Source organism: Pomacea canaliculata, linkage group LG4 (genome assembly GCF_003073045.1).
Source record: "Pomacea canaliculata isolate SZHN2017 linkage group LG4, ASM307304v1, whole genome shotgun sequence".
NCBI classification, from domain to species: Eukaryota; Metazoa; Mollusca; class Gastropoda; order Architaenioglossa; family Ampullariidae; genus Pomacea; species Pomacea canaliculata.
Genome location: NC_037593.1, coordinates 3,633,548 through 3,655,171, shown reverse-complemented (window position 1 = coordinate 3,655,171; position 21,624 = coordinate 3,633,548). Strand labels below are relative to the sequence as shown.

Genomic DNA, 21,624 nt, shown 5'->3' with positions numbered 1-21,624 from the left:
AAAATGATCCCATTTATCTTTGATTGTCTTCTAAAATACTTGTCACAAGCAATGGTGTCCATGTCATTTACAACCAAAAAAAATCACATCTACACAACTAAACAACTCAGTAAGCATTTTATTGTATCAGCTTTTGAATTATTTTAAAAAGAGAATCTAATTTTTGAAGTAGTCTCATAGCACTCTTTGACTTTCCTCTGGAAATAGTTGGCCATGTAGCGCTGTGGGAGCATGCAGATGCTGTCATCCTATATGGCTCATGCTTGTTTTCGTGGGATGGCTTTCAGCTGAATGCCTGTTTTGGCTTTCATAACAAGTGACTCAACTTTCTCAACTTTGTGGTCAGGATCAGCCACTAGAGTAAATCTGAGACATGAAAAATATACTGGTAAATAATTATTGGAATATGGCATCAGAATCTCAAACATGACTGTGCAAAACTAAAATAAATATGCATTTAAGCTAATGCATAAAACCAAGACACGTCGGTACGAGTGATAGAGACAACTGTCAACACTTCTTTCTTTTCTACTTTCTCTGCTGCCTTCTCTCTCATTTAGAGAAAGAATTAAATGAGAAATATGTCAAGACAGAGTAATATAGACAACAATTCTTTCTATTCTTCCTCTTTCACACTTTCAGAGAGAGAAAAAATTCAATTCATGGGTATGGAAAAGATGACAAAAATTAAAATGTCAAGCTACATATCTTTAAATTTAAATGGATGGAAAATTTCACCTGTGCAATATCTTTGCAAGAACAAGCTTCATTTCATCCATAGCAAAATTTTGGCCAATGCAGTTCCTGAAATCAGAAACATTTTTTTGTAAGGAGACTGAAACACTAGTATATCCTAGACAGCTGGCCAATTAGTGTTGCCAATATTTGTAAACTTATAATCACTGTATAGTAGTTGTCTATGTGCCATCAATGCTAACTCTGTAGATTCCCATGTCATGAGTTATTAATTGGATACAACAGAGTATCATCACACCTTAACAGAAATTCAAAATGAACAGCTCATTGGGTTATGTACCTTGGCCCAGCTGAGAATGGTATGAAAGCATAAGGGTTGCGGGACTTTATATTCTCTTCAGTGAATCTCTCTGGACGGAACTCCTGTAAAAAAGCGAATTAAAAAAAAAAAAGTTGGAAAAAGTTAACAGAATGCTGAACTTAAAATCATAATGGCCTCATCTGCAATTTTAATAATAGCAACTAGGTTATACCATTTTACTGAGTTTGGAGTCACCAAATCACTTCTAGATCTGCTGTTTGAATCATTTACCAGGTTTACTATATTACTTTTCAGTGTTTAATCACTCATCATGGTAGGTCTGTGTATCATCGCTACCTCTTCCTAATCATACACATCTATATAAAACCTTAGGCACAAGCACAAACTCATGTGCTCAGGCTCCACCCAGCTAGTTAAAAGGTTATTTCGCTGATTTTCTAAAGGTCATGCAGGGTAACAAACTTTGATATTTCGAAGGATAATGACTGATGATAATAGAATGGTATTAATAACAGTGCCTTACCAAGCTGTCCTGCCAGACAGTGGGATTGTGGTGGATGTTGTAAATGACAATGTTGACTATAGCACCCTTAGGTGCAATGTGACCATCAATGTCTGTGTCTTGAGTAAGCTCTCTCAGTATGCTTGGGACAGGAGAGTGAAGGCGAAGAGCCTCTTTGATGCACATGGAGAGGTATGGGAGATGAGAAAGGTCTTCCCTGCAATTAAATGAAAAACATAATGAAATCTGAAACCTTGTGAGGGAAGGATGTGTACGTGTATATGTGTGTATATATACATATGCCTGCATATTTCTGCACGTGTGGTGCTTGTTTGCATGTGCAAATACGCCGGTGAGCATGTTAGCTAATGGACATGGACAGTTTATGACATTGACAAAGTTAAGGATTTAACAGTAAAAAAAAAGACTGCTACTACACTCTGCAGTTTACTACCCTAAGCCACAACAAAAGTACGAAAAAGAATTAAAAGTGTCCGTCCTACAAAAAAATTTGGCAACAGTTAAACAAAAAGACTATGCAGGTATCTGTAAAGCTAAATTTACTTAAAATTACAAGAAACCAGAAGTTTAACAGAATCTTAAACATCCAACTGACAACCCAGTGCAGTCCAGCTATTATGGCAGGATGTTTAACATGTAATAAGAATCAGAGCAAACCTTACCACAGAAAATCATCTGTTTCTCGGCCTTTGAACAGCTCATCAATTTCTTCCTGACAAGTGGCCTGTATATCAGCATGCTGAGCCAGAGAATACATCGCCCATGAAATGGCGCTAGCTGTCGTACCATGCCCTGCTCACAAGAGTTTGTGGCAATTTTATTACTTTGAGTTAAGGCATCCTTTGAGATGTGTCTATATGTCTATATGTGTAAGCATGCACGTGAATGAGTGAATGCCTGCTCCCACACTTGCTTATGTTTTTTTAAGCATCTACATTCTTTCCTCATTATTTTTTCTCTTTCATTTTCTTGACTGTCAATGCATAAATGATTTCAAATGTATAAAAGCAAACTTAAGTGCCGCGTTTACCAGACATTTTCAACAAGTTTTAAAGGAGCAAACATTTCTACTCTTAGCTCTTTAATGAACATGACAATAGTATCTGTTTTCAACTGGTCAAGTAGGTGCTTATTGCAAAAATAAACCAACCAAACCAATGGCACAATTACTACTGAAAACATCTCTTGGAACACCTAATTTTTGTACAGTTCTCTTGCACAAAATAGACCACAATTTCCTTAAAGTGAACCCTCACCTCCGAAAAGGAATGTGTCTACTTCTGCTTTTATCTCATCAAATGTGAGACCTTCTCCATTCTCATCTCTGGCTGTCAGTAAAATGTCCAGAAAATCAAGGCAATTCTTTTTGACCTCTTGTTTTCTTACTGTTGTACTGGCCTTAAAAAATAAACAATGCCATGATAATACTGAGATCAGAAAAGTGAGAGCAATATATTTCAATGTTAAATATTTTTTCTCAAGGTAGAAACTGATAATAGATAAAGAAAAGGCCATACACAAATTAGTTAAACAATATAAACTTTAATGATAAAATAGAATCAGATAAAAGTATTTTAAGTTGAAAACATCTGTGAAATGGGTTATGTAATATGTTGCCATTGATAAAGCTTAAATGTTAGCTTGCAATAAAAAAAAAATGAAATTAATAGTGAATTTGAGACTTTATCAACTGACCAGAGTAATCTTGCGCTTGCTAATGACATCATTAGCCAATTTATGCACCACACGGCAGTTTTCACGAAACTTGCGCCCCATAGGGGTTAAAAAATAGAGCCAGTCACTGTGAAACCAAGGCTGACTAAAAAAAAAAAAAAAGAAAAAAATCGGTAATCACTGATTGGATTATCTATGCCTATCCTTCACTAGGAGGGAAACCTACAGGTTACAATGTATGCTGATGGTTACTGTCATCTGAAGATGAAATAAGATATTCCACTAAGGAATTAACTCAACTAATCAACATATTATTTACATGATTTCATATTCATTCAGTACATGTAATTGTTTTCTCGCACAATTCGACTTAATATTTATCATAACAATCTGTGAAAACAGATTTATATGACTAAGAAAACTAATCACAGCAAAATCATTTTGAAAGAAGATGGGGTCATAAGTGAAACCCAGTAGTTTGTAAATGTAAATACTGATAATATCTATGCATTCTTTTGTTTCAATTGAATAAAATGACTTATTTTGTATCTCAACAAATGCACAATTGCAGGCAGTAAATTTAAAACACTCACAAATATCTTTGGACAGCCATTTCTGAGAGAGCATAAACAGCTTGAACATATGGATTCTGATTCCTGAAACACAGAGCAAGTCAACAAACTTGAAAGAGATTAATTTCAATGAGAAAGTCTTTTTGTACATGACCATTCACAGCCAAATGGCACAACCTAATTTCCTGAATGAGATAAAGAATACATGGATTTGTGTAAGTGCTTTATGGTTATGAACAATTTCATGACAGTTAACTGAAATTTGTGTAAGTGAAAACACATTTCATTTGAACTTAAAATGAAAGGTACTACAAAAATTACTCTTCTCAATATTTAAATGTTAGAGAAAGTAAGAGAAAGATTTACAAAAAGGAGAGAAGTATGGTGTTTTAGTTGATACAGTCTCATTGGCTGAATCCTCTCTGTTATCTTTTGTTGAAGAAGTTGTGGAGCTGCCTTTATATAGCACTTGCAGCATCACAGCATAAAGCATCAAACCACATGTTTATCATTATTGATGAAGCTCAAAAAAGGCAATAATGTGCACAAACTACCTTAAAAAGAAAATTAATGCAATACCTACCCTATTTTCTGACAGTCAGTATCATAGGAAAATGCACACTTCAGAATGACATCAAGGGCAAATTTGCTGATGACTGAAAATACCTCAAAGTATTCATCCTTTTCTGCATGAACTCCTATGTTATCCTGCAAGATGAATAAGTAATAGCTTAACAGGCACACAGATAAACAGACTAGCTGAATGCATCAGGATTAGACAATGGCAATATCAGTAGCATCAAAAGGACAATAGATATCAGATCAAAAACAAATTCAAAATAAAAAGCAAATAACACTTTTTTTAATTTTGAAATATTTGATCTCCATCTATTTAAATTTCCTCACTTACATGCATCTGTGCATGCGCACACACACAAACACACACACACATTCATGCAACTAAACACACCAGCAAAACATCAGCTGCCGTGTTTTTGATGCCAAGGTAAGGCTTGAGGATATCAAAGTGGAAAGCTGGTGTAAGTAGGCGTCGGTTACGTCCCCATTTCCTCCCTTTGCTCAGCAGCAAACCATCGCCAATCCAAGGTTCCAGCAGATGATAGAATCGTTGTGCCTTAGGTTCTAATGAAAACAATTAGGAAACTGAAATTAGGACCTGATAACAGATAAATCTAATCATCTACAAATGACAGTAATAAAACACCAAATAAGGACTTGAAAACACATTGACTAACCATGTCTAGGACACTGCATGTAAAAGGTAGAGCTAGAGTATTTGCTATGTGATCATTAGGTTCCCAGCTTATCTCCAATGATTTACTCTAAGGACAAGAACTATTTCCAGTCATATGATGATCTGCTTTTATCCTCATTTCAGTTTTTCAAATACGCATTCTGCAGGGAACTCAATGAGCAGACAAAAACAAGCAAGCTATTGCTCTATGACTGGGCTTTTGGTGTGAACAGGAACATTTGCAGCCTAGATCACAGTTTTTTAAAATGATTTGTGCATGCTACTTACTAGATATCACTCACATCATCTGGCATTCTCTAGATAACAATGTTGCATGATATGTTGCATATTTTTTTTATTTTTAAGTATAGCGCCATGAGCCTGTTCATTGGACCTGGATATGGAACTCTACAAATTTACAGTTTTATTATATTATACCTAACTCATCATAAATTTAATAAGGACCAAAACTCAACAAGTTTTAAAAGCAAAGGAAATGCAAAAGAGTGTGCAAAACTACAGCAGTAGGAATTAAAAGTACTGAAATTTATATAAGTATGACTTTCAACATGGCAGAAAGCTGGCTTCAACCGGAGCCACCCGGGTCTATCCATAAGTTTCAGATCAACAGGCACCCATTTCTTCTAAGCACTTGCTGGGTAGGCAGAGGGATCGAGATTCTGTTCAGGTAACCAAGCAGGCCCCTAACCTGCGACCTTCTGGGTCTTAAAGGTTATTAATGAAATAACAGTGTGCCATGATCCCAAGTAGAATGAGAGCAAGTGTCTTGTGTCTGCAGTTACAAAGCAGCATCAAGACTCCATGGATGTTGATTAACCTCTGGGACCATGGTTATAAAATAGTGGCAAAGATCACCTAGGATAAAATAATATAATGCAATATTTGCAGGATCTGGACAGCATGTTGTAACTATGGAGATAAGGCATTTTTCTTTGAGTTTCCCATTTTGCCTATGGGTAATGACATACCCTCTCTTCATGAATAAAGAATAAGATTAAAGGTAGTCAGTTGACCATGTAGTTTTAATGCCAATGTTTGTGACAGCAGTGTCCATCTCTCATTCATTGCCTTATGTTCCTCATTTCTGTGTACAGCCAGGTACCCACTCCACAGCTGGGTCAACATAAGTATACTGTGTCACACAGGTATCAAATGGCTAATGAGTGCACTTTCAGGTTTGGATCCCATGCGCTAACCACTAGCCTCTCTGTTACCATACTGTCAAGCCTCCCTATATATTACAAATGTATGTAACTTTTAAAAGAATTACCTGAAGTTTTAAGAATTAGCTTCACTGTATCTGGATGAGAAACAAAAATTACAGGTATAGAGGGTCCTAACCACACTGAACTAGCACGAGGGTACTTTGCTGTCATCTCCCGTTGATACTGCAGGCCTTTCTCATTGGGGCCAGGGTACTGAAACATAACAAGGAAACAAAAAATGCTAGTACTAAAAGGTTTTTTTTAATTTCACAATAAAGTATCCACAAACAGTTATTAGAGGCATTGTTGGAAACACAGTGTGTTTGTGTATACATGCATCCATGAATATGTTCAAAAGAGAGAAATTCAGCATCAGTAAAATATGTAAGCAAATCTTTATTTAAAAACTACGCAAGCAGATCTTTACTGAAACAAAGTAAATATCAATGCACCATATAATGCTCACATCAAACAAGTGACCCCAGATGGGATGAGAGGGTTCATGGGGGAACTGCCTGATGAGGTAACATGTCCTGCTGTAGTCTTTAACAGCCATCAGAAACTTGATGATCCAGAACACTATAAATACCAGAGCAGCCACTGACAGGGCCGATGCTGCTATGGCAACCATGTTTGCTGTGAAGACAGTGGTGTTGATCTGGTAAAACAGAAAATATATCAATCACACAAAACATTTTCAAAATTATCAGCAAATAAATGTAACAAAAAAAAAAAAGAAGAAAAAAGGCATTTTACAACAACAAACAATATATACATGAAGATCAGCCTGATGAACTTCTTATAAAGCTAATATTACATTGTAACTCAAAAAAGAAAGGAAGTCCTATCAACTTATAGAGTTGTATTAATATACGGTGTTCAAGCCCTCAAATGTCAGGGCCATCTTTTAAGAGGGCAGTGTTCCAAGGGATGGGGATAGATCGAGTTTTCTCAACTGCAGAGCCAAAGAAGGAGCCTTTGATGAATTCCTCTCATCCATTTGTGACACAGAGAGGTCAGCTTAAGGAAGCTGAATAGGCTGACTTGGGAGGTAGGGATCGAGTTAATATGCTGGGGGGTAGGCCATGAAGACATCAGTAGTCATACAATGTAGCAATATTGTAATTGATGCAAGTTCAAGTTGATATGGCTTACAGAGGAGTAATGTAGCATGGTCTGCCTTTTGCAGAAGACTATAGAAGGGGGATCATTCTGAACCCTTTTGAAGTCTGTCTAGCAGGCAGATTGGAAGGTGAAAAGGTAGAACTCAATTTGAGATATATATTTACTAAGCCTAAGACATTTTAAGGGGAAAAAATGATGAAAAACAATCATTGTCATTACTAGCATCCTCATTATGCTAATAAATTAAAGCATTAAGGAGCATATAAAAATAAAACTTGCTGATATAATCCTGTAATTGTTGCACACCTATGCACCTCGAGGAGTAATAAGGAATAAATTAAACCTAATGTAATCCTGTAAGACAGGGATGCCCAACCTACGGCCCGCGGGCCATATCCGGCCCGCGAAACTTCTGCCCACAGTGCAGGAAATCGACATGCTAGTAATAAAAAAAAAAAAAAAAAAAAAAAAGGGAAGAAGAAGTATTTATCCCTACGTAGGGGCGTTTCCCAATCTTTTTTTCGATGGACGAACATTTCGATTCAGTGCTCCGACTTAGTGTCTCTACGATGAGGCCGGACATTCAGAAGTTGGTTTCGGGAAAACAATTTCAAATATCCCACTAGTTACTACATAATTAATGGTAAGTACAACTTGTTTCTAATAAAAATGGTATCTGCTCTATTTTTTTCTCTTTTTTGTATTTTTGCGGTGAAGTGGCCCGCGACACGGCTGTCCGAAATGGATATGGCCCGCGACACGGCTGTCCGAAATGGATATGGCCCGCAGGCCGAAAAAGGTTGGGCATCACTGAATTAGAGCATTAGCAAAGCGCATGCACGATTGTTAACACATTACCTGTCAGACAGCTTAAAAGCAGAAATAAGTCCAGCTGCTCTTGACTGGCAATCACACCTCAGGTTTTTATCCGTCACTATATAGGAAGCAACTGAAAAAAAAATAACATGTCTGGCATTTATGTTTTCAAAGTAACTTACTTCTGATATAAAGTGCTTTGTATATACAATTAGCAAGGTTTCTGGTTATGCAAGTAGATATTCAATATCAAAATAGCAGAGAGAAAACTCAAACTCATCGATCAGGCCTCAGTATGGTTATCGTAAAACCTCATCCTCTTCAATACAAAAATGGACATTAAAGACCAACTTGAACGAGTTTTTTCCAGATATCAGTAGATATAGGCAATATAAACTAAACTTGTAAATTGCAGCCTCCAAAACAGATGCGTTAATTAATTCTCCGCTACAAAAGTATACGTGCTTCTCACCAGTGATCAACGATCGAGCGCCGCTAACAGCTAGTGTACGTGACGCTGAGCGTACTACGTCATGTTGGTACACCATTCACCACATTGCCAGCCGTCAACAGCAGAGAGAGAATGAGCAACAGTTGGGATTATTCGGACCTGACAGTCTGCTTTTCTCATGGTTCTGAACAACTGGTACTTTAGCAAGAGAAATGTAGAGTACTGTCAACGTCCGAATAACGGGATCTGTCGCTCTGACTTTATTACTTGACTGCAGGCAATGTTGTGAATGATGTACGTGACGTAGTACACTCAGCGTGACGTACGTTAGCTGTTAGCGGCGCTCGATCATTGATCACTGGTGCGAAGCGCGTACAGTGGAACCTCGGTTAGCGAACGCCTCGGATAGCGAATATTTCGGATAACGAACAAAAATTTCGTTAAAAGTTTGTCTCGGATAGCGAACAAAATTTCGGATAACGAACAGCCACGTGAACCACACGTGACCGACAAGCATATGTCATCATTCGCGCTCGAGACACAGTAATTACGATCAGTCGTTCCTTTTCTATGCGCATCCTTCTTATTTAGTGATTGTTGTGCTTTATTTTAATAAGATAATCCTCAATCATGGCTCCAAAGAAGATTAAGAGCAATTAATAGTAGTGAGGTAATGACAAGGAAGCGGCCAACAAATGAATTGAAAAAGGAAATGATTTCAAAGTATGAAGGTGGCATGCGTCTGTCGGATATGTGATGTCGTATTACAGAAGAGTTTTACAAAAGACAGAAGGAACAGACACTGGACAAATTTTTTCCTTTAACCTCAAAGCTACAGAAAAGGGAAGTCAGCCCCGGTTTTATAATGTCACGTGTGCTCATGGAGGGGGAATCAAAGCAGTAATTCCACCCTTCCTCCCCACACCTCCATCCACCCACGCCATCAAAACGGCAAGTTTTCTGATGTTTAAATGCTTTCGTTAATGTTTTTATGTTTATTTAACTCCATTTATATTGCATTATAACTGTTCTCATTAAAAAAATTACCTATACAGTGGTACCTCGACATACGAGTGCCCTGACATACGAGTGTTTTGAGATACGAGTCGCCGAGCGAGCGATATTTTGCTTCGAGATAAGAGCAAGATTTGAGATACGAGGAATCGCACACTACACCGCTGCACACGACCCCAACATGCGGGGCGGATGTTGGGGTCGTGTCCAGCGTCTAACAGTTTCTCCCACCTCAGACTAGACCTCAGTCTGTGTGCTTGTTTCCCTCGTTTTCGAAGCATTTTTGATAAGTTGGGTTCGCGTTCTTTTGCTTTTTGTACATTTACAAAACATTATCACATTTATTTTTGTAACCATGGGTCCGAAAAAGAAGATGATGTCTATTGAATTAAAGCGCGAAATCGTAGAAAAACATGAGCAAGGTGTGCGAGTAATTGACTTGGCGAGGATGTACGGGTGTAGCACATCAACGATATGTTCTGAGCTTAAACAGGAGTTGATAAAGGGTACAACGCCAGCTAGGGCGTTACAATAATTTCTAAGCTCCGGACTTCTCTCCATGAAAAGATGGAGAAACTATTGACTGTGTGGGTGACAGAGAAGCAGCTTCAAGGAGGAACCTTAACACAAAGCATCATGTGTGAGAAGGCACGAGCGATTTACGGTGATTTGCTGAAGCAGATCCCACACACTTCCACAAACGAAGAATTTAATATGTTTTTATAGAATATGTATTTGTTATTGATAAATAAATGTTTCTTCTTGTAAATACACTTTTTCTTATTCAAAAACACTTAACAAAAACAACTGAGGTGGTGTTTTGGGAGCTGGAACGGATTAATGGCATTTCAATGAATTTCAATGGGGAAAATTGCTTTGAGATACGAGCAATTTGACATACGAGCAAGGTTACGGAACGAATTAAACTCGTATGTCGAGGTACCACTGTATAACCTAAAGCTTTCAAATATTAGCGAGTCAACAGGGGCTGGGAACCAATTAAATCTATTTCCTTTATTTCTTATGGAAAAAATTGTTTTGGATAACGAACATTTCGGATAACGAACAGCTTTCCAGAACGGATTAAGTTCGTTAACCGAGGTTCCACTGTACTTTTGTAGCGGATAATTAATCAACAGATCGGTTTTAGAGGCTGAAATTTACAGGTTAGGTTTATATCGCCTATATCTAGTCTGCAAAAAACGCAAACCGTTCAGGTTGGTCTTTAGCATACAAAAAGTTAAGAGATACAGTATATTTGGACATCACAAAATCAGACATTCATTTTTTAGCTGGCCAAAACTGACAGTTATAAGAAGGGTCAGATATGTTTGATACTTTAATTAGCTCTAGGACGATAGACTTAATATAAGGTTCGCGAGGCAATGATGCGTCGACGAGAATTTAAATTCTGCTTTTACAACGTCTTAAGCTGATTCTTGTTTTCAAATAATCACTCTATGAAACCGTTTGTTTGTTTGTTTGTTTGTTTTTTATTAAGCATCCATCAGACACAGTCACTGCTCTTATATTTGTAAGTTTTTGATAACTCACAACTACAATGCCTGTGCTAAATATACTTACAGGTTTTTCCGTACAACAGCAACGTCTGCTCCTTCTCAGCCAGCACGATCCCCAATACACTGCCAGAGAAGACAGGTCTGTATTTATATTGTCCACGGTGCGAAGGTCCGTTTACAGTGCGGTAAGAAAAAACCGCTTCTGTCACAAACGGTTACGAACAATTAAAACGCTAAATTAATTCGTTATTTCGCGAAATGGATCCAGCCTATCTAACTGTATATAAATCAGTGCTTCCGGCATCACATCAATAGGGATATTGATACACGTACTCCATTACCCAGGCCCCGCGCGGATGGTCGGCCCCAGGCCCCGCGTGTTCCTAACGGTTCCTAACGCCGCCTCTGCCTACTCGTATGTTACAGCTGATTTTTATCTTGTTCACTTTACATGTTTGTTATTCTGTGATATCAATTGAAGGATCAGTAATAGTGTTAAATTCTGTGCTTCCATTGTTATACTGGTGATTTTGCTTTGTTATGTATCAATCTGTATGACAGTGCCTCCAGCCACTGATTTTGTTTGAAAATTCAGTTGTTTTTATGTTCGTGTCATTTTCGCTGTTCATTCTTCTCTTCTTTGTATATTCTAGTTTTGTTTGTTGGTGGAGAATCAGGGTTGTCCATGGGACATATTTTTCTATCCCATCCCGTCCCATGGCAATTTATGCCTGTCCCATCCCGCCCATCCCACGGGACGTTTCCCATGGGATTCCCATGGTATTAACAATCCTATGGACAACACTGAAAACCACTTTTCGGCTTTTGTTCTATAATTCCTGCTACTTCACATACAATAAATGATTCAGAGGAAAGATTTAAATCCTTGATGAATGAAATAACAGTAAATTTATTTTGCAATATCAAGTATCGACTACCATGGGAAATACAAATGTGTGCTGTCCCATCCCATCCCATGGGACGTTTCCCATGGGATTCCCATTCCTATGGACAACACTGTGGAGAATACATTCAGTCCTAACCCTCTGACAGTGTGTTCAGTTGGAAACCGTTTCACTTCAGCTTTCTAACCGCCAACACCAAGTACTCGGCTCAGAAAGACATTGCATTGCCTTAGCCTGTGACAGTAGGTTCACATAGAAGTCGTTTCGCCTCAGCGCTCAGACCCTGCGGCAAGTACAATGGTCTGGTAAGGAAGATGTTTTATGGCCAGGCTACTCGGCGGTGTCTCTGACCTCTACCCCGCCTTTGTCCAGGTACAGTCGTAATTTGAGACGACTGGACACAAATAGTCAGCACCGCGTGTACTCCTACCTTCCCTCGAACGGGCGATACCACTGTCTTTCCTCCGGACACAAAACTTCGGCATATAGATCTGACATTATGAAAAATTTGCACAGCTGTAAACTCAAGAAAAATTGCCATTTCAATGACAGCCATTAACAGTCAAGTGAAAGAGCACTATGTCCTAAATGCAATTATTTCTTTTCTGCAACATGTGCAAATGCCATTACTTAATTTTTCCTTTCATTTTGTCTAATGAAAATGCAGTACTTCTAGTGACTGCTATAGTGTAGTAAACTGAGTAGTCTTCAGTGCAAACATTGCAAGTTCATTTTTTTTTAAAAAAACTTTCCCTTTGAGTCTTTGGTAGACACCCTTGGCTTTTTTATTTATTTTTATTCTGGAGCTCTTTGTGTGTGTGTGTGTGTGTGTGTTGTCATCACTACAGCAATATTTAGCCAATAAAATTAGGTTTTTGATTAATCATAAGTGAAGAGCATGTCTGTGAGCCAAAAGTTTTACTTACAGCATTGTCAGAAATTATTCGTATTCCTCATTTATGTCTCCTTCTAAACATTAAATATTTTCTCTCAGTTCAATGCTTATTCTACCTGTTTCAGTGATCAGCATCCCTATGTTCAGGCTGTGTACTCACTCTCAGAAATGGCTCTGAAAAGATTTTTGTGAGCATCTTATTTCTTTATTATAGATTGTTTATACTGTTTGCATTTTCATTCTTACAATTTATAACATTAGCAAATGTTTGTGGTCATCATATAAAGCAGGTTTAAACTTTATTTTTTTTTTAAGTAGCATGCTTGGTCCAAAAATAAAACTGAGATGTTTATTTACAACACACAAATATGTTTTAGAGTGGCAATCTCTTCATTGTTACTAATAAGTTATTTCCACAAAGGTCCTGTAATAAGTCATGACACATCACAAAATTATGCAATTATTTTGTGTATGTCTTTCGGCAATTTTTCAGTCAGCCGTGGTTTCACTCAGATTGGATCTATTTTTTGACACCCGCTGGACGCAAGTTCCTTAAGAACTGTTATCTAGTACACAAGGTGGCTGAAGAAGTTATCAGCAAACGCAGAGAAGCCCTAGTAGTCAGTTAACATTTTTCTTGCAACTTAAATGACTAAATTTAATTAGTTTAATCTATTTACATTTTGAAGTTTGACCTTGTCATAAGTAGTTTTAATGGTAGAGATAAAATAAGCACAAAATCTGCTTCTGGAAATACCTTTTAAGAGCTTTATCAATGTGGTTAATTTTTTGAAATTGAATACCTTCAAATTAACATTATGTCAACACAATTGAAAATAGTTTTAATAATAAAATAGTTTTATTAACTAAGTATTGTTTCCAGATGGAAAGATAATACTTTTACGTAGATGATTACCAACGTTTCACAATATTAAAACCTTTCAACAACTTATTAATCATTCACAAAACCATATTTAGCACAATATGTGAAGGATTTTGCCTTGCATTCCACTAGTAATTTGGCTATACTTGATGAAATACTGCTGCTTTATCATGGCTTTGTTCTTCCAAGACTGATTCATCTGTAAGAGAACAAGTCGCCAAGAAGAAAAGATGTCTAGATTTTCTGGACATTCTGTTGACAGCCAGAGATGAGAATGGAGAGGGTCTCAAGTCCGATGAAATAAGAGCTGAGGTGGACACATTCCTTTTTGAAGGTTAAAGTTCACTTTTCTTGGCACACGCAGATAACTGTGTTCGAAGATATTTTATGTCTTTGTGTGTGGGTAGGGCGTATGTGCGTGTGCACATATACCTGTATGCATGCAAACATATTCATGTATGTGAAAGGAAGGAGCACACCTTTTTTTATTTTGAAGGAGGATTGATATTAGTTGTAGGAACCTCAGGATATACCTCTTAAAGTTTAAAAAAAACTCTCGTGGGCAGGCCATGATACAACGGCTAGTGCAATTTCATGGACAATGTATTCTTTGGCTCAACATCCTGATATACAGGCCACTTGTCATGAAGAGATTGATGAGCTGCTCAGATTTCGAGAAACAGATGATATTCTTTGGTAAGATTCTCTATATCATTATGTGGATATTTAAAGACCTACCCGATTTGTGTTACATATCACACTCAAAAAACTCCTTTCATATCACTTAATAATGCCCCAACATGAAATCACAAGGAGAAACACAAATATTGAGACAGATTTACTGAAAAGTGTAAGGACAGCCTTTACCACTACATAAAAAACAATCAACATAAACTGCACCCACAGTCCTGCAGCAGGTTAACATCCGTTATTTCCATGTTAAATGTCATGGACCTTGTGAAAAATTCATATGCATGTTCCCTAAATATGCTAGGTTGGCTTCATATGATGTACCCCATTTTTCCTTAGTATTAGGGATAAAGATATTCAGTGCATAAATGACCATAGAGACTCATCATGAAATATGAAATGTCATAGAACATTAGACTTCGCACCTTTTACTTGGGTAGCTCACTGAGTTTGATAAACAATAATAAAGAAACCATTTCTGATATAATCAGCTGGCACACAAGTAGGAGAAGGTGAAGATCATCAGCTATTCTTTTCCTGGAAGTCTACACATTAGATGATTGAAAGAAAGAAAAATAAATTCGATGAAACCAACATCCTCTATATATTGATTATTAATTAATAATTTATTTTATTTTATTTTTCTTAACATAAACAGCAATTAAAGGAGCAAAGCTTGATGGAAAATGGATGAGAAGCTCTTAACAAAGGTTTTGAGGAGATGATTACATAACCAGTTAATACTTGTATTGAGTGCAAAATGTTGAAGATGAAAATACAAATACACAAACACACACTTTGCAAGGTATTTTACATTTCTAACTTTGATCACAGGGAAGATTTGTCTCATCTCCCATACCTCTCCATGTGCATCAAAGAAGCTCTCCGCCTTCACTCCCCTGTCCCCTTCATTCAGCGACAGCTCACTCAAGACACAGATCTTGATGGCTTTCTTGCTCCAAAGGGAATGCTTGTCAACATCATCGTTTACAACATCCATCACAACCCCACAGTCTGGGAGGACAGTTTGGTAAGGTGTTGTTAGTCTTCATCTTATGCTTATCCTGGGACTAGCAGAAACAGTGATTAAGTAAATGCAGATGCAAACCTTATAGTCATTATTCATAATTTGTTTTGTTTTTTGCAGGAATTTCGCCCAGAGAGATTCACTGAAGAGAATATCAATGCCCGCAGTCCTTATGCTTTTATTCCTTTTTCAGCTGGGCCAAGGTCAGTCATAAATCACTGTTTGGTTAATTTATCCATAACATTACAATGTTCTGTGACATGGATAATTTGGAAACATCACATTGCCATAAACACTGCAACAAAAGCAGCTAAGGATCATTCATTATTTCACATTTAGAGAGTTATTCTAATTCAAACACATCTTGCTTATTTAAGCAGACAATTTTAGAATGCAGATTTTTTTTACAGTATTCTTTATAAAATGTTAAATTTGCATAAACCAAATTTATATAAAGTGAGAGCTCTCAGTGGTCAGAAGTTAAAGATTTTAAAGTATCTGCTGATTTAATGTAAGTATATGTTTATACACATGCCAACACACTATATTTGTATACATACCAAAACAATGTATTTATGTATTAATATGTTTATAATACATGGCAAAGTTTAAAAATTCTACTTCATTAGAATGCAAAATGTTTATTGTTCAACATTTCATACATTTTATTGGAACTTTAGGAACTGTATTGGCCAAAACTTTGCCATGGATGAGATGAAACTTGTTCTTGCAAAGATGTTGTACAGGTAAGATTTCTATCACAAAGCTATCAGTCCAAAGTTTATTTTAGCTGTTTAGATTTGGGATCACCTCTGCTACCCACCTTTTTCTTTCCAAGGTATATTTTGTCTGTCACTGGCATCTGTGTATTTTTGTAGCTGGGGAGGATGACATAACATAAATGTAAATTATTTTATGCTAAAACTTTTTTCTGGACTCATTCTGTCTGAGCTTCTGGACCACTTTTAGTCTGTCAGAGGATTGTTTTATCCAACTGTAGTAATTTGTTACTTTATTTTCTGATATCTCAGATTTACCTTGGTGCTTGATCCTGGCCATAAAGTTGAGAAGCTTGAATCTCTCGTGATGAAAGCTAAAACAGGCATACAAATGAAAGTCATTCCTCGAAAGCCTGCATGAACTGTGAAAAACCACCAGGAAATAAAAAAGCTGGTCTACACTAACAATTTTTTACTTTGTGATGTACCACATTATTGTTTGACATACAGATCATACCCCTTTCAAATATTTTTCTGCAGCAAGTAACCCTGAATTGTGTGAGCTCAATAGGAAGTTAAATAAAAGGTTACAGACCATTAAAATAGGCTTTAAAATATTTATAGTGTAACTGTTAACAGGGGTATAGGGGAAAAAGAACAGCTGAGAAGGAAGCAAAAATATTTTGTTCTGTATTATTTTAATAGAAAAGAGGAGGAACATATGTTTGCCTTCATTGAGATTAGGTTTTGAAAATTTCTTTTAACTCAGTATATTTATCATCAAAACAGCTGTCAACTCTGGTTTAACATTTTGCACCTTCTGTAGTTCAAGAGGACCACAGTCCTCAATACATCTGGTTCTTTAAATGAAAGACATGCCCAACTATCTCCTATGCAAGCGTGTGTACTTTATTAATCCGCAAGGGCAACAGACCATTATTTCTCCTGAACCCACACATTCAGAGTATAGCTACAACATTAGCATGAAATAAATGAACTGATGACCTGCACAAGTTATTTCTACACAGAAGATAACTGGGACAGAATAGGGCTAAGAGCCAACAATGTCCTTTGCATAAAGTTTTTACTTGTAAGTTTGTTTTCAGTTGCGGTGGTTTTTGTCTTTTTATAGTAGAAGACAACATGACCAACAGCTTGCAGCACTTTTTTCATAAGAAAGTTGTTTTTGTTTGAGGTTTCATTTTTGAAGATGATTTTAAAATGTTGTATCTAGTCTTAATGTGCCATGACAGTTTTATTTACAAAGTGATACATATTTTAAAATCACACTTTGAATCATCAGTTAAATTGTTAATTAAATTGTTCAATGATTTTGTTAAATTGTTTAATACAGATTTATATTCATATATTGAAAATATATGCATATATTTACAACTATTTTAGCATATGCAATAGTTTTTGTGTCCAATAAAAAAATTGATTTTATCTTTTTGCATTTCTATGCTTGCCAGAAGTTAATGCAAAGTGGTCAGCGCTTTTTGCATTCTTACAGCATCTTTTAAATGAAACAATGATTGGTTCTTTTATGAAAATCAGTTTTATATTTATATATTCAAAACACATGCATATATTTACAAATATACAATTATCGTTTAAACGTGCGCTGAAAACGCATCTCTTCCGGAAGCCTTTCTCCTAACAACCTTTCCCATAATGCTAGTCTTTTGTCACACCCTTCCTTGCTCGTCTTTATCATGACACTCTCAGTTCTTGTTATTTGGTTTCTCTTTGCATTTTCTGTACTTGTTTTTATTCGTCGTTAGTACCGTTGTTTATTCTTTCTTAGTTCATGTGTTATTCTGTTTTTCTGTCCCTCGTATGCTATCCATGTTCTTGTTCTTAGGCGCTAAGAGCATGCTCCTCAAAAGAAAAAAATAATTGATTCTTTTATGAAAATCAAATTAATGATTCTTTTAACAATAAAAAAGAGACTTCTTATGGCACCAACTCCCCTTCCACATAATCAAAATCACCTGTGGGTGGAAGCACTCCCGCCAAAGCAACCAACTAGTATGTTTGCACCTGACTTGCATACCTGTTGAAGTCATGGTTCATGAAAATACAAACTCCGGCTACTTCATAATACTACAACAAAAATGTACGATTTACATTGCACAGAGTGAGGGTCACATGAGCATGCACTCAGCGCTTGATACAAAAACTAGGTTAATTTGTTACAAATGCTAACAAGGGGGTTGTCATGCTGTATAAAAAAGAGGAGATGGGACAAGAGTTGTTTAATGTTTTACACATAAATTACATTACTTTTACAATGAGATGGTGATTGGTGTGGCAGAATCCTTGCTTTAACTTAAGAGCCTGGACTATTTACATTTGTTAAACTGAATCATGTATATTTTCATCCTCATCTTTCCATGCCTGAAGGGAAAAAAATCAGTTGTTATTGCTTTACATATTAATTCAACAGACAATAATGATTTTACCCACTAGCAAAACAAAACCTGTTTGTTGAATCTTTAATATGAAGCAGTAACCAGGCATGACGAGAGGGGGGGACAGGGGGGTCTGGTGTACCCGGGCCCGCGGCTGTCAAGGGGGCCCGGCCTTGGTCAGTGGATTTTTTTTCTTCTTCTCCTTTTCTTTTTCTTTTAAAGAAAGGTCTAAGGACAGAACACCCAAGCATTACACATGCAGAAGTTGAGTTTCAAGTCTGTAGAATACAATTTCGGGGTGCTGGGGCCTGTCGTGAGAAGTGTAGTCAGCGGGTATCATATTCTCGCTGGACAAGCCAAGAGGTGACGGCCGCTGGACACCAAAGATTTTATCGCGTGTGAACCGCCCTGAAGAACGTTCGTGCCATGAGATTGCTGGCTACAGGTGCCACTACGGGAGGGGGGAGAATGGAGGAGGGGGCGGGCCCTGCAAGCAAATCGGAATGAACAGTGGAGATCAGGCAGGTATGTTACTGATGTGTGCACTCTGTGAACCGACATGGTGGGGGCCCGCCCCTGGCGCTGCAGCCTGTAAGAGAGAGACATCAAGGCTGCTTTTTTTCGTAGTTACTAAGCAACACTGAGACTTTTTTTAACCGTATCTCCATCACCAAACAAACAACTACATTAGTCTACACAGTAGATCCTTGATACAATGAGGCTATTTTATCCTGTAATACTATCGCAGCCAGCAAAATAGAACACATTATTGCAAAACATTTTAAAAAAACTGCTGTCCCGCAAATATTTAGACTTATAAATTGATCACGGTGGTGTCGCGGGAAGTTTGGAGCTGGAGGAGGATGATAAAGAGGAGGCTAGCATGAGAAAGGTAATTTAAGTGTAGAGACAGTGTTCGCACGGTGGGTGGATGGCCCGGATAGAGGTAGGGAGGAGAGTTATGTCACCGGAAAGGGGAGGACTCGGACTACTGTAACTAAAGGTGTGGGACGATCGCACGACCTCCGGCGATGTACCAGCATCGCCCTGTAATAACACATCGGCCTCCGACCTTCTTTTGCTCTTAGCCGACGAAGCCCCCGGTAAAACGGAGATACTATCTACCCACCATCTGTCCCCCAAAGCCACCTCGGAATCTTTCTTATTGTGCGCTAGTTGTCTTCAAGGAAGCTGTCATATATGATGCTGTATACAGTCAAATCTCGCTACTATGCCACCTACCGGGACCGAGCAAAAGTGGCATAGTAGCGAGGGTTCGTACAAACGGCTTTATTTGCTCAAGTTACTTGTCAGTCCTATGCTCTCAAGAATCGTCGGCTGGCGCTAGCTGTCTCCTCTCATTCTCCCCCTCGCCTCTTCATCCTCCACCCCTCCCAACCACATCCGCGCACCTGCATCCCGTCGCTAGTCGACTCTGTTACGAAATTGAGTATTCTTAGTTTGACGGGGCCTTGGCGGAAGTGGCGATGTCAAGGTCAGGGCGTACTGCGTCTTAATTTTTTATATATTTTTTAAATATTTTTTTTTATTTTGTATTTTTAGCATTTTAGAAGGGATCTATAAAAAAAGCTGGGGTAGACCTAGGTGGTCGTTATTCGATTTTTTCTGAGTTGTAGTACTCTGTGTGAGTTGGAAGTAGTACTTTGTGTGAGTTGGAAGTAAGAGAATGTAAGTAGCCTGTGTGGCAGTCCGCTGATTATGTGGTTATAACGTTGAGTTGTTGAACATTGAAATAATACTGAGAAATATTACAGTGTGAGCCGCTGTATACGTGTTCTATTCCTCTGTTCAACGGATGACTGAAGTGACTTTGTACAGGAAAGTGTGACACCGCAGATTTTCAGATCTTTAAACGAGCCAAGTTACCGCTACAGTCGTAACAGACTCCCTCCAGCTCTCCCTCTGTCACGTGACTGTCACCCGGCCAGCGACCACCCGACCCCCACATTGCCAGCCTCCACCCTCCCTGTGTGCGTGCTATGTTCCATCCACCTAACTGCGATGTCGCACACTACCATACAGTATAGTAATCGAGTTTATTGGTAAATAGCATTTGACAAGGCAGGAACATCAGTGTCATTGAGAGTGACTAGCGTCTCAAATTGACTGACAATAATGAAGTTTGTGAGAAAAGCTCATAAAGTTTTTAGTCAGCAGGTAAAATGACAATATTAGTACAGTATAACTTTGTTCTATGAACTATTACGATTGAGCTAAAATATGCTAAACATTTCTATTTTTCTGTCATTTTTACAAAACCTTCTAATCTCCTTAAATATTAAAAGTATTAACACTTACTAGCTAACTAGTCTTTAAAACAGTTGCTTTGTCTTCTAAAACTGAGCAGGTATTTTTAACGGCTAGTGACTGATGGGTTGAAGTCGACCGAGTTTATGCTTCGTAAAAAGTTGGATGAATTCAAAATTTCTGCTTTAAAGAGTCTGAAGGCGACAGTTCAGTTCAGATATTTGTTTACGTGTAACAGCATGCGTGTGTGTAGTTATTGTGTGTGTGTGTGTGTGTGCGCGCGCGTGCGGTTTTGCTAAAGGAATAATATAGGAAGGGACTTTCGATAGGTGCTGCGTGTTTGTTATGTAAGTTGATAAAAATGATAACTGATGTGCTCTGCTGTTCGTCGCAGCAAACACTTTTTTAATGAGGTTGTTAACGACACTCGATGAAGACTTGTTTAGGCATTTACTTCTTCGGTTCTTCCTCTTTACATGTAGAAGTATAAATCACTTACATATACATATAGAACATTTCCTTGCACGTCAGTGAGCTTAGTACACAAGCGCAGCACTTACAACAAAAGGCGATGTGATACATCTACTCGTTGTTCTAATCTGTCGAGGTTTTGACATCGCTGCTGACGT

The 21,624-nt window shown here is 37.7% G+C and overlaps 2 protein-coding genes across 2 annotated transcripts; one reads left to right on the top strand and one right to left on the bottom strand.

Annotated features, from left to right (window-relative positions):
- Positions 1 to 102: 102 nt before the first annotated feature.
- LOC112561740 (phylloquinone omega-hydroxylase CYP4F2-like) lies at positions 103 to 11,304 on the bottom strand. The gene is made up of 14 exons (XM_025234401.1): positions 11,259 to 11,304; positions 8,252 to 8,342; positions 6,735 to 6,926; positions 6,334 to 6,481; positions 4,758 to 4,930; positions 4,371 to 4,495; positions 3,809 to 3,871; positions 3,237 to 3,360; positions 2,798 to 2,939; positions 2,204 to 2,333; positions 1,542 to 1,737; positions 1,037 to 1,119; positions 739 to 804; positions 103 to 366 (listed from the first exon to the last, which is right to left on the bottom strand). The coding sequence occupies exons 3-14, from the start codon at positions 6,897 to 6,899 to the stop codon at positions 258 to 260; spliced, it is 1,524 nt and encodes a 507-aa protein (XP_025090186.1). The 5' UTR covers positions 6,900 to 6,926; positions 8,252 to 8,342; positions 11,259 to 11,304; the 3' UTR covers positions 103 to 257.
- LOC112561742 (phylloquinone omega-hydroxylase CYP4F2-like) lies at positions 11,265 to 16,749 on the top strand. Its single transcript, XM_025234404.1, has 10 exons — positions 11,265 to 11,333; positions 11,540 to 11,609; positions 13,120 to 13,182; positions 13,488 to 13,611; positions 14,067 to 14,211; positions 14,444 to 14,573; positions 15,402 to 15,597; positions 15,715 to 15,797; positions 16,275 to 16,340; positions 16,626 to 16,749. Exons 2-10 carry the CDS (start codon positions 11,551 to 11,553, stop codon positions 16,732 to 16,734), a joined length of 975 nt encoding a protein of 324 aa, XP_025090189.1. The 5' UTR covers positions 11,265 to 11,333; positions 11,540 to 11,550; the 3' UTR covers positions 16,735 to 16,749.
- Positions 16,750 to 21,624: the final 4,875 nt, after the last annotated feature.